This window comes from Schistocerca cancellata, chromosome 6 (genome assembly GCF_023864275.1).
Source record: "Schistocerca cancellata isolate TAMUIC-IGC-003103 chromosome 6, iqSchCanc2.1, whole genome shotgun sequence".
In the NCBI taxonomy this organism is placed as follows: domain Eukaryota; kingdom Metazoa; phylum Arthropoda; class Insecta; order Orthoptera; family Acrididae; genus Schistocerca; species Schistocerca cancellata.
In genome coordinates, this window is record NC_064631.1 from 452,989,820 (window position 1) to 453,003,702 (window position 13,883).

The following is a 13,883-nucleotide window of genomic DNA, read 5'->3' on the forward strand; positions in this document are numbered from 1 at the left end:
TCAATTACTTGCCATGCCCCTTTCACTTGGTGTTATATACACAGCACTCAGTTCAAGAGGTATCACTGGTATGCTAAATTTTTTGAGAATGTTTTGTACTTCAACATTTTGAGTGATGTGAGATCCATCAACTATCCCCAATCTTACATCAGAAGTATTTGGTTTTGTTAAATTTTCTCCTTTAAGTTCAGGAAGAAATTCACTCAGTTGTGTCAATGCTACCCATGGCCTCTCACAGCTGTCAAATGCCTCTATACCTTAAAATAAAAATGACTTTCCATTAGATTTACACATTCAATACATATGTACACTAATATAAATACAAGTTGTAAATTAGTAAAATGAAATGCACCTGTTTCAATCCACTGTATGCAATATTTGAAAAGATGACAGCTCACCAAACGCAATGGATGCTTGAAATTTATTGTGCATAAAAAAATTTGCTTGGATATGTCATGTTGCAAATACATTCACATTATTGCTTGTTTTTCTGATAATGTACCAAAAGAAAGAGTACTAAAACATGGAATAATGCAACTTGATAGCTGGTGATTGACTTATCATGTGTTACAATCAGATTTGAATTGAAGAAAAAGGAAATTATGCCACAACTTGACTAAAGGAAGGGATCAGTTAATATGACATAACTGTCAGTTTGCTAATGGAGAGAGATAGGGAGGGAGACCAAATCTTGAACACAGTAAGCAGGTTCAAATGGGTATAGGATGCAATATTTATGCAGAGACGTAAGCTTCTAGTCAGTGATAAGAAGCTCCTGAATGCAATTTTTAAAATGTTATCCTTTGTGGATGTGCTAATTCTCTTCAGAAAACTCTAAAATTTGTTGTCACGTATCATGATTTATTTTATAGTAACAGAAATTCCTGATAGAAAGCAAAAATATGTAGTAAAGGTAACAACTCACCAAATAGTAAAGGCAATGAGCCATCAACAGGCATGTAAACGCGATTGAAAATTTATTTTATTTATTTACTGAACTTTATCACATTAATGTCATTTTTCAGATAGATTCAATTTTAGAAAAGAAAGTTACTTTCTTTACTGGTAGTTGTTCATAAATACATCTACAATTCTTCTTTAAACCAATATAAATGGTACTCATTACCTTCATATCAGAATGTACAAATGTTCATTTTTAGAATTGTGATGTGATGTGATGACAGAGCTTATATGGACAACATAAAACTAGAAACAACTTAGGTCATTACACAAAATATATTTGTTCTTAAGGAAGACTCAGATTATGAAATACACCCTCCCATTCAACCATAACTTCCATGGTAATGTCTGTTCAGATGCTAATTTCAGCACAGAAATAACACCCAGTATTGCAACTGCCATAACTTCTCTTCATTCCTCTATGAGCCCTATTTACAGACAAATTTCTGATATGAGAGACAGCTCCAGAGCAATCAACTTTTTTAAAAATAAAGCGTATTCCTCTTGTCATTAACTAGTGCCCTGGCCTATTACATGTCAGTTAGCTTTTTCTCGAAGGCTATCACATTCTGAAATGAAGCAGTGAAATTCTTCTTCTCCCCATATTTTCCAGAACAGTATTTAGTAATCTCTGCAGCATCATCATCATCCCTTGTTTCTTCTTAATCTATACTGGTACTTGTGATTATTCTCACTGCAAAATGTGTAACATACATCCCACGTAGTGACCTACTCCACTTTTAGCAGTGGTACAATTTCCTCCTTCAAGGGTGTAGCCATCTATATGATCTAGCAACTAATATAAAACATGTGCTTGGCTTTTCATGTGGACATGATGGGCACTAATCTGCATCTTGTGTTAAAACAATAGTAATCACTTATATTGCTGTCTGTTTCTTCCTCTATTATGCCCTCCTCCCTTCCCCTAACAGTCTTTGCCATTGGTTCCTATTCCATTTCCTTGTTAGTTCTTTCTTGGTTTGCTTCTTCTTTGCAGTTTTATTTTGCTGTATTGCTGACCCATTTTGCTTCAACTCTTACTGTCAGTTAGGATCTCTTTTTACCAGTCAGGATAACGTTGTATCACTTACTACTTCTGTTTCAAATGGCTGGCATTCTAACTATTTGCTTTATTTTGTACTAAAGAATCAGTTTTGTTATCTGTGTGAGCTCTGACTCATATTTCAGTTGTCTTTCCACCTTCTGACAAGCTCTTGAGCTTGTGAGTCTTCTAAAATTGCATTTGACAATAGTGGTTTAAACTGAACAATTCCAGGTCAATACTAATATCTAGATATTTCAAAGTTAAATTGTAATCATTATTTCCTTTTGGCATTGCCAACAGTTACCCACTGCATTAGGTATAGAAAAAATACTGTGTGTGTGTGTGTGTGTGTGTGTGTGTGTGCGAGTGCGAGTGTATACCTGCCCTTTTTTCCCCCTAAGGTAAGTCTTTCCGCTCCCAGGACTGGAATGACTCCTTACTCTTTCCCTTAAAACCCACATCCTTTCGTCTTTCCCTCTCCTTCCCTCTTTCCTGATGAAGGAACCTCGGGTTGCAAAAGCTTGAAATTTGTCTGTGTGTTTGTGTGTTTTTTATTGTGTCTATCTACCAGCACTTTCTCGTTTGGTAAGTCACGGCACACACACACACACACAAGATGATGTAACTTACCATGTTGATAGACACACAAACACAAACACACACACAAAATTCAAGCTTTTGCAACCAACGGCTGCTTCATCAGGAAAGAGGGAAAGACGAAAGGATGTGGGTTTTAAGGGAGAGGGTAAGGAGTCATTACAATCCCGGGAGCAGAAAGACTTACCTTAGGGAGAAAAAAGGACAGGTATACACTCGCACACACACACATATCCATCTGCACATATACAGACACAAGCAGACATTTGCAAAAGGCAAAGACGTCTAATCTAGAGCATGATAACAGATTTTTCCTCTTGACTTAAGCCTAAACAATTACACTTTTCTCTTAAACTATCTTGCAATATGGTTAACAACGTACCAAGTGTTATATTAGGTAGAAAGGATCTGCCACCATCTTCATTGAGATTTTTTGCCATCCATGACATAGCTTCAGACATTATTACTCCATTCACACTTGTCTGCCCACAGTCATACAACCCATTGCCTTGCTTGTGTATGTTGAGAAAAGCTCCTGTTAAACAGAGATCATGAGGATGTCACATTTTAAGAAGAATGACTTCTGTAACTAAGGCAACTAGTAAGTAATAGGTCAAAATTTTTAGGTATAACAAAAATCAGCCAAAACATTACATTTGTGAAACAATACTAACAAAGAGATAGAGGGGCTGGCCAGTACTTAGCTCAGTACAGCCGATAGATACACAAAAAACAGAACCAAAAATTTACATTCCTAGCTTTTGGAACAAATGTTCCTTCATCAGGAATGAGAGAGGGGAAAGAAAGAGAAGAAGGGAAAGTGGATTCAGTTACTCACAACCCAGGTTATGAAGCAACAGGGAAAGGAAAACAGGGAGGGTAGCAAGATTCTGTTTTTTGTGTATCTATCGGCTGTACTGAGCTGAGGTAAGTACTGGCCAGCCCCTCTATCTCTTTGTTAGTATTTGTTTCACATCTTTATATGAGATTTTCCATTAATCATTTAAAACATTACATTTCAAATATTAGTATACGTCATGAGATACTTTCTTAATATAATGCTATGAGAATTATAATTTCTTTCACAGTTTTTGTAAATTACTTCAGGCAAATGCTGGGACAGTTCCTACCATAAGGCCACATCTGACAACCTGTCGCATCCCTGTCAAACTAGACCTGTAAGTATGTGAATGCCTGTATATATTAATTATGTTATTTTCATTGTTCTTATATTGTAATACCATGACATGTCCAACATCATTACAAGAGTGATCTGTGGGCAAATAAAACTACTGTTGCTACTACTGGCCACAGTTTTATGACTCTTTAATATTTTTGCTATATCATGTTATTTAGACGCTACCAGAGATGATACATGTAATCAATCATGATCTACTGCTCCAATAATGAAGGAGAACATAGAACATTTAGTGATGCTGAACACATGAAATTGACACTATAATAATAAATAACCATCATTAAGCTACTGTGTTGTATTAGTACATAGATATCTGATAAATTAACATAACTAGATTAGCAGAACAGTAGCTACTTTCATAAACACTAATTATCTGTGTAACACATGCAATGCAATTCAGATACTCATGTGTATTATGAAACACTTTCCTAACACAATTCACTGTTTCATCATGTATATTAAGTATCAGCCTTTTTCTGTATTTCTGTCTGCTTCATAATTACCTTCCTACAACAATAACTGTGAAACTTCTGTTTGCTAGAAGTAGGCACATATCTACTACTCTAATTACATTAATGTTTAACAGGTAACTCTGAAGAGAAAAAAAAGCTTTCATTTGAGGAAAACCATTAAGTTTTCTGTCAGATATAGCATTACAGCCAGATTGACAATTATTTTTTGTTTTAATTTTGGATGTGGTATTCACAACAACTTATCCTTTTTTCTTGGAATCTCTCTTTTCAACATGCTGCCTCCAGATCATGAATACGACATTTTGTAGAGATGTGTAATCTGTTAGTTTAACATAAGTTTGCTTTACAATAAATATATATGTATATCCAGATAACCCGGACGGTGTAACACTGTGCCAAGATGTGCTGGCCGTGCACCAAGGCATGTTTAGCCACAGGGTGATCCTCATTACCAACAAACACTGTCTGCCTGTGTCCACTGGATTACGGTAAAAAAGGACACAGGCAGACAGTGTTTGTTGGTAATGAGGATCACCCTGTGGCTAAACATGCCTTGGTGCACGGCCAGCACATCTTGGCACAGTGTTACACCGTCCGGGTTATCTGGATACTTCCCACTAACACCAACCTGTCTGAACTCCGGAGATGGGAACTTGCCCTTCAGCATATCCTCTCTTCTCGCTATCCGCCAGGCCTCAATCTCCGCTAATTTCTAATTTCAATCTGCCGCCGCTCATACCTCACCTGTCTTTCAACATCATCTTTGCCTCTGTACTTCCGTCCCGACTGACATCTCTGCCCAAACTCTTTGCCTTTACAAATGTCTGCTTGTGTCTGTGTATATGCGGATGGATATGTGTGTGTGTGCGAGTGTATACCTGTCCTTTTTTCCCCCTAAGGTAAGTCTTTCCGCTCCCGGGATTGGAATGACTCCTTACCCTCTCCCTTAAAACCCATATCCTTTTGTCTTTCCTTCTCCTTCCCTCTTTCCTGACGAGGCAACCGTTGGTTGCGAAAGCTAGATTTTTGTGTGTATGTTTGTGTTTGTTTGTGTGTCTATCGACCTGCCAGCGCTTTTGTTTGGTAAGTCTCATCATCTTTCTTTTTTTATATATATATAATTTTTTTTATACCAATTGAGACTAGTAGGCACCAGCCTAAAGGCCCCATGCCTTTGAGAGAGCCCATACTATGCTGCAAAAACATTACTCCTGGAAGGCAGGCTGGTCCATCGTAAAATCAGAACTGGTGATGAGAACTAACAGCCAAGTTATCTCCAAAATTAAGGTGGGAAATAAAACTATAACTAATCCTGCTCATATTTCAGAATCTTTTAGCAATTTTTTTTATAAATGAATCAAAGTCAGTTGCAGATGTAGATGGTTATACCGAAAAAGTACAATTAGGTCAGAAGGTGGAAGAATGCTTTAACAAATTTAAAGAAATTTCAGCAGGAGATATAGAGAACACTATATTACAGCTCAGGTCATGTTTTAGAGAGGCTCAGGCCATACCTCACAAAGAGAAAACAAAGAGTAGTTACATCATCAAGCAAGGGAAATTTCTTCTCTGAATGGATGATTATTTCACAAGGCATTCCACAAGGCTCAATTCTGGGTCCGATTTTAGTCTTACTTTACATAAATGACTTGCCACTAAACATAAATTCACACTCAATTTTATTCGCTGATGATACATCTGCCATCATCAAAAGCAATCACTCAGAACAAATTCCCTCAACTGTCACAAATCTACTAGACAGTTTAGAAAACCGGTTCCAACTAAATGGGTTAAAATTGAATATTGGAAAAACACATTTACTACAGCTTAAAACTAAAAACTCTAAGGTAAATGAAATTCATATTACCTGCAGAAACCAGGAACTAAAAGAATCAGATTGGGTTAATTTTTTAGGAATACATTTGGACCAAAATTTATCCTGTTCTTCACATATAGAATACCTAGCAAATAAGTTAAACAGCCTGACCTTTGCTATGAAGATTTTGTTATATTTGACTAGCATGGAGATAAGAAAAGTATTTATCACAGCTATTTTGAAGCTGTTATAAGGTATGGCATTATCTTTTGGGGTAATACAGGCAAAATCATTAGGATATTAAAATTACAAAAATCAATTGTTAGAAATATGTGTAACACAAGACCAAAAGAATCTTGTTGCTCACTGTTAAGAAATCTAAGAATATTAAGTGCCCCTGTTTGTACATCTATGAACTGATTATTTTTGTATACAGTAGCCCTATGTTATTCATAGACAACTATTTTAAGCATCAATACAGCACTAGGAATCAGACATATTTCATGCTTCCTACTCACAGGTTAAAGTTATATGCACAAACCCCAGAATATACGGGCATGAAAATCTACAACATGCTAAAAAAGAAACAGATAAACAGCATGGAGCTAGGGCAACTGGAACCAAAGCTGCACAAGTTATTAGTAGAGAAATGTTATTACTCCATAGAAGAATTTATGAATGATGATGTGGAAGTCTGAGCAAGGAAACATCACCTGTAAATTAAGCTTAGCAGTTTTGTGTCAAATAAATGATTGTAAAAATATGTTCACTATGTAAATGGTGTTGTTATATATTACTTTATAATACCTGTAAACTGCAGTGTTGATATACTGTTTTTGTAATACTGTATATACAAATTGTAATTGTAATGTAAATGTAATGTTGGCGAGTCCCTAGTACATCAGATCTGTGACTTGACTTTGTATGTTAGGGGATAATAAAAATTCTGATTCTGAGTCTCAAATAAATTCAGCATGTCTAATAATAAGTTAGTTGGTCACAGATGCTCCTCCTTAGATTTCAGGTTTCAGAACTGTGATCCTGTCCTCACCATATTTCCTTTTGAATATCTCTATGCCACTTCAGTTGGGAGTTCTGTAATACCTGTTTTTTTGCAAAAGAACTATATAGTTAAGTACTTAATGGGTATTATTGTTCCCTCATTTATTTTATGTCAGCAAGAACATTTTGTATTTCAAAATTCAATGACCTGAAGACCCCAGAAAAATTGTCAACCTTACATGTCTACATCAGTTAGAAACTAAAGTAAATACAATAAAATTTTGAAAAATTATGCAATTTGGATTTCCCAGTAATATATGAGTTTGTATCCCAGTTTCATTCAGTGCAAATCACAGTTTATATTCCTGTCTTTGAAAGCAGTTTGTAATTCAGCTGTGTAGGAATATGTTCGGTCAAGGTAGAGTGCCAAATGGAGGTGAGTCACTCATGTACGGTTTTGTATCAGGGAACAGTTAGGGTTCGTGCTTGCTGCCATGTTAATCAGTATTTATTTCATGACTTTATATTTGCAAGTTGTTTCAAATATGTTGATTTCTAAAGCCTGTGAGTGTATTTTCTTATTGTCATATGTTTTACCATGTGAGTTTAATTTCAGTTCTGAGGAACATTGTAAAACCATTATTATTACACCAAGTAAATTGAAGAAGTGTTGAATTTCAAGTTATTGTCAAAATATGTCAATAAATGGATGGATGTATACATCACAACAATGCAGCATTCATTTCTAAAATTAAAAGCTGGGTCATTCCACTTACACACTATTATTTCAAATAACATCAATTCAATGTGGAGTAATAAACAGATGGATATTAAAAATGTTTGTTCTTGGGACACATTCTTTTTCAAATGTGTTGGCTGCACTATACTAGTGAGTTTTCTGCTAAAAGAGAGTAATTGTCCCAAAGTGCAGTAACTAACACTTTCAAGATTCTTCATTGTGGGTTTATGGACAATTGAAAGGAAGGGTAGTCACATCCTGGCTCCACATGCTCAAAGTGTTTGTTGTTCCCTGAAAAATTACAGCAATACGAAGTACCATCTGAATGGCTTGCCAAGGACTACAATAAATAAATGATGGCACTTCCCTCAGGCTTTTCGAAACTTCAGTTTGGTAAGATAAGTGAAGGATTCCTTATTGTTTTTTGTGAAAGTTGGATGCATAGTATCTTTTAATTTGACATATATTTTATACATTTGCTTATGCATCGACAATGTATTTGGTAGTCAAACCACTGGTTATGACATGTCCAACATTCAGTAAAACTATGTCACAGCAATATTTTCATATGAAAAATGGGAGATAGCAGTCTGTGTGTAGACAGTACATCTATATGTGTTTCAGCTTGTGGAGATGTTAACCACAATAAGGACATATACACAGACACAAAAGAACAACCAAAATTTATTTATTACCTGAGCAGTATACACAAAACAAAGTACAAATTACGATCAAGTCCAAACAGCATGGATGTACAAATAGGAGTAAACTGCAGTTAAGAAAGTCAAAAATATGAGCTGTCTCTGTCAGTGACTAAGTTTAACACTCAAAAAAATCTTGCCACCACATGACATACCACTCCCACCTGTCTCTCCCAACCCAACAAAGTGGAACTCTGGGAATGTGGAGGTACTTATGACGTACCACCTTGCTGGCCCTTACACTAACTGAAGATGGTATTTGCCAAACAGGAGCAATGTTCAACTGAGGTGAAAGTTACACTGGTAAGGATGTCATCCATAGGTCAGCTGTGTACTTTGGCACAGGCAGTGGTCCATGAGTGCTGCATTGATCTGATGGATTGTCTTCAGGTAGGCAGGCTTTATCTTCCCTAATGACACCATTTGCCATTTAGGAGAATTTTCATTGTGTGTTCATTGTCATCCTCCATAACTGTATATAGTCCACTTTGTTGCTCTGTAGTAACATGCTTCAGATGTCTAAAGTGACCAATCCAAATAGTCAAAAAGGTTTTAGTGACAGTCTACGGAGATATCAGCTAAGGGAAAGGCTTCCACCCAGTGTGTGTAATTATTAACTGCAGTAAAGATGTATGATTAACCACCCGCTGTGGATAGTGGGAACATTAAATGAATGTGCATGCATGCATGCAAAGCGCTGCGAGGGTTTGGAGAAACATCAAACAGGATTGTATGCATGCTAGCCTACCTTAGCTTTCTGACACTCTGTACATGCCATCACATAAGTGCAACAGTCTCATTTAACATAAGGCCACACATATTGTACTGTTTGCTCCAACATGGGCAAGACCATGTATTGAGTTGAACACTTGCCTTCAGAAAGTAGGAGGCAGGTATGGGCAAAGCTGTTGTTTGGAGATGTCACACTACAAGAGAGTTTTTGAATCTTGAAGGGCAGTTGCTTGAGTTTCAAACTCATATCTCAGCTTTTGAGGAGTTTCTGAAGTTGTGTGTGTCAGCAGCTTGCGCTGAAGCCATCTGATCATGGTTGAAACTACCAGATATGGCACTGAGTCAGGAAAAAGTCTGCCACCAATTTGTTGGCATCTTTAATATGGCTAATGTCTGTTGCAAACTGACTAATAAACTCCAGCTGTCTGAACAGTTTGGTGAAAATGATTCCCTTGGCTTTTTAAAAGCAAAATTGATTGTTTGTGGCCACTGAACACAACAAATAGACATGTCTCCACATATGATTGGAAGTCTTGAATATCTTCATGAATGGCCAGTATTTCTCTATCACATATGCTCCACTTGGTCTAGGAGACAGTCAGATTTTGAGAAAAAAAATTAGTTCATTGGTGATCGTTCTTTTTGGGAACCATTCATTCTTTCCCGGTTCACCATTCCTTTCTCATCTAATTGTGTGCTACACTCCTGGAAATGGAAAAAAGAACACATTGACACCGGTGTGTCAGACCCACCATACTTGCTCCGGACACTGCGAGAGGGCTGTACAAGCAATGATCACACGCACGGCACAGCGGACACACCAGGAACCGCGGTGTTGGCCGTCGAATGGCGCTAGCTGCGCAGCATTTGTGCACCGCCGCTGTCAGTGTCAGCCAGTTTGCCGTGGCATACGGAGCTCCATCGCAGTCTTTAACACTGGTAGCATGCCGCGACAGCGTGGACGTGAACCGTATGTGCAGTTGATGGACTTTGAGCGAGGGCATATAGTGGGCATGCGGGAGGCCGGGTGGACGTACCGCCGAATTGCTCAACACGTGGGGCGTGAGGTCTCCACAGTACATCGATGTTGTCGCCAGTGGTCGGCGGAAGGTGCACGTGCCCGTCGACCTGGGACCGGACCGCAGCGACGCACGGATACACGCCAAGACCGTAGGATCCTACGCAGTGCCGTAGGGGACCGCACCGCCACTTCCCAGCAAATTAGGGACACTGTTGTTCCTGGGGTATCGGCGAGGACCATTCGCAACCATCTCCATGAAGCTGGGCTACGGTCCCGCACACCGTTAGGCCGTCTTCCGCTCACGCCCCAACATCGTGCAGCCCGCCTCCAGTGGTGTCGCGACAGGCGTGAATGGAGGGACGAATGGAGACGTGTCGTCTTCAGCGATGAGAGTCGCTTCTGCCTTGGTGCCAATGATGGTCGTATGCGTGTTTGGTGCCGTGCAGGTGAGCGCCACAATCAGGACTGCATACGACCGAGGCACACAGGGCCAACACCCGGCATCATGGTGTGGGGAGCGATCTCCTACACTGGCCGTACACCACTGGTGATCGTCGAGGGGACACTGAATAGTGCACGGTACATCCAAACCGTCATCGAACCCATTGTTCTACCATTCCTAGACCGGCAAGGGAACTTGCTGTTCCAACAGGACAATGAACGTCCGCATGTATCCCGTGCCACCCAATGTGCTCTAGAAGGTGTAAGTCAACTACCCTGGCCAGCAAGATCTCCGGATCTGTCCCCCATTGAGCATGTTTGGGACTGGATGAAGCGTCGTCTCACGCGGTCTGCACGTCCAGCACGAACGCTGGTCCAACTGAGGCGCCAGGTGGAAATGGCATGGCAAGCCGTTCCACAGGACTACATCCAGCATCTCTACGATCGTCTCCATGGGAGAATAGCAGCCTGCATTGCTGCGAAAGGTGGATATACACTGTACTAGTGCCGACATTGTGCATGCTCTGTTTTCTGTGTCTATGTGCCTGTGGTTCTGTCAGTGTGATCATGTGATGTATCTGACCCCAGGAATGTGTCAATAAAGTTTCCCCTTCCTGGGACAATGAATTCACGGTGTTCTTATTTCAATTTCCAGGAGTGTATATTGGTTTTAGGTGAATTCCCAGAAAAATATCAAGGACACAACAAGTATTACTTCTGTGTGATAAAGTCATTGATTACCTAATGTAGACAGATTTTTTACTTCACTTTTCTTAGCTGATGTTTTCTCAGAAAGCATCACAATAAATGGTTGGTATGATAGGCCAAAGACTGCAATCCAGGCAGAGTGAAGCCAGGACAAGCTGACAGAAGTACAGATTACGGAATCTGTTTATGTTCCAATGTGGATAACACCAGTCATCATTCATTTATGAGGGAAGCTCACAGTCATAGTAAGCACAATGTCGTAGGAGGTCTATCTCAAAAGTATCTGACCTTTGATTTTCCCACTCAAAATAGAGATGATAGTGCAGTGCCACTGTACACTGCAAAGGAAGAGACCTTTATGCACATGCATGAATTTTATCCCTGCCATCCAGTGTGTCAGTCACTGCTTGTCAGTCACTAAGTGATGTGCTACACAACATGTTTGTCAGATTACCAATTCTCTCAAGATGACTGAATGTGTTGAGCAAAGATACTGCATCAAATTTTGTCAAAAGCTTGGTGATTCTCAAAGCAAAACAATTCATAAGATTCAGCAGATGTTTGGAGAAGATGCAATGGGTGTAACACAAATTAAGGAGTGGTTCACCAATTCAAAAATGGATGCACATCAGCGGAAAGTGACCAGCGTTCTGGCATGCCACAAGCTGCTCTGAGTGCAGCTGTTGTTGAAAGGGTGCAAAATTTGGTGATTGCAGATCATTGTTTGACTGTGCAGGAAACTGCCCAAGAGGTTGGAGTGAGTAAAGATTCTGCACATGCAATTTTGTGTGATGATTAGAACATTTACTGAGTGGCTGCGAAATTCATGCCCAAGTTGTTGTTGCTGGAACGAGTCATGGGTGTACGGGTATCACCCAGAAATAAAACGACAGTCATCACATTGGAAGCATCCTTAGTCTCCAAGGCCAAACAAAGTGTGGCAGGTGTGAAGCAAAATCGAGGTGGTACTGAGTGTCTTCTTTGATGTCCATGGAACTGTGCATCACAAATACACACCAGAAGGAAAAATACAGGGCATAGAATATTGTTGATGTACTGCTGAGTTTTAAGGGTGCTGTGGATGAAAACCAAAGGGGCCCTGGTATGGGAAGAAGTTGCACCCCTGACCATCACTGCTGGTTGTCGGATTGTATGGCAGATGGCAGTCAGGTCTTATCCCACTGCTGTCCGAAGTGTCTCCAGAGATGTCATGACCTGGACTCTCATTGACTGGAGTAGAATTGTTTTCAGTGATGACTCCTACTTTGAACTGAGCCCTGATGACCAGTGAAGACATGTCTGGAGACACCTCGGACAGTGGTGGGGTACCAACCTCCCTGACACCTACCATATGGCCCAATAGTCAGGAGTGATGGTCGGGGGTGCCATTTTATTTCATAGCACGACCCCTTTCATTGTCATCCACGGCACCCTTACAGCACAGCGGTACTTTGACTATATTCTACAGCCCATTTTGTTGCCATTTATGGGAATCCATCCTGGGCTTACATTTCAGCAAAATAATGCTCACCAGCACAAGGCAAATGTTTCTATTGCTTGTCTCCATGCTTTCCAAACACTACCTCAGTCAGCAATGTCATTGAATCTCTTTCCAGTTGAGAACGTTTTGAGGGTTACGGGCAGTGCCTTCCAACCAGCTCAGGATTTTGATGATCTAACGTGCCATTCAGCTAGCATTTGGCATGATATCCCTCAGGAGAACACCCAATAACAGATACACATAATAGAGATTTTAGTAATCAGTAAAATATTGTTCGTCACTATTTACAACAGTCGGTAAAAGTCAAAACTAGGAACAGTGGTGTATGTATGTGTTTTGTGCAGGAATGTTGTCAGCACTTGCCATGAGGTATGATGGGAACAAACGAAGGTGTGTCAGTTGTTTGTGATATGCAGCCAATGAGAGAGTAGCAGCCGACAATGGGCAGTATGAGTAAAATCTGTGAACGCTATAAGGACAACTTATAAACAATTGCTATAGTTTTGGTATGACTCTTCTACTGAAAAGGGAACTAATAGCATGGCATCGCCAAAAGCAACTGAATGTGATGATTAATTGCAAAGGTTCGAGTGCTATTTTAACAGTGCTACTGAAGTTATTCTCCAGCAGAAATTTTAAACTCAGAATTGTAGAAATCTAATATATGTGTCTTCAAATCAAATGAAAAAATATAAGCATCTACTGATGTTTATGCATAATTTTAAATTTGTGGGAATTCGGCATGAAAATGTTCATGCTGTTGCTGATCTTGATCATTAAGAACCTAAAATTATGTGGCAGCACAAAACTCTAAAACATCTCATTCAAGGTAATAACAGAGACATCATGTTCAAAAGGCCTTGAAAAGTTTTCAGAAAACCGTATTCTGAAGTATTAAACCAACTGATTGTGCTACTCATAACAATCAGTACATCAAATTTTTATTTTT

The 13,883-nt window shown here is 39.3% G+C and overlaps 1 protein-coding gene across 1 annotated transcript in view; it reads right to left on the reverse strand.

Moving 5' to 3' along the window:
• The window catches only part of LOC126088384 (metabotropic glutamate receptor 7-like), a 106,399-nt gene continuing 92,516 nt past the window's right edge, over positions 1–13,883 (reverse strand). Inside the window, exons 3-4 of the mRNA XM_049906524.1 lie at positions 2,985–3,137; positions 1–257 (exon numbers count right to left, since the gene is read on the reverse strand). Coding sequence (XP_049762481.1) covers positions 1–257; positions 2,985–3,137 — 410 coding nt within the window. The remainder of the gene's footprint in view (positions 258–2,984; positions 3,138–13,883) is intronic.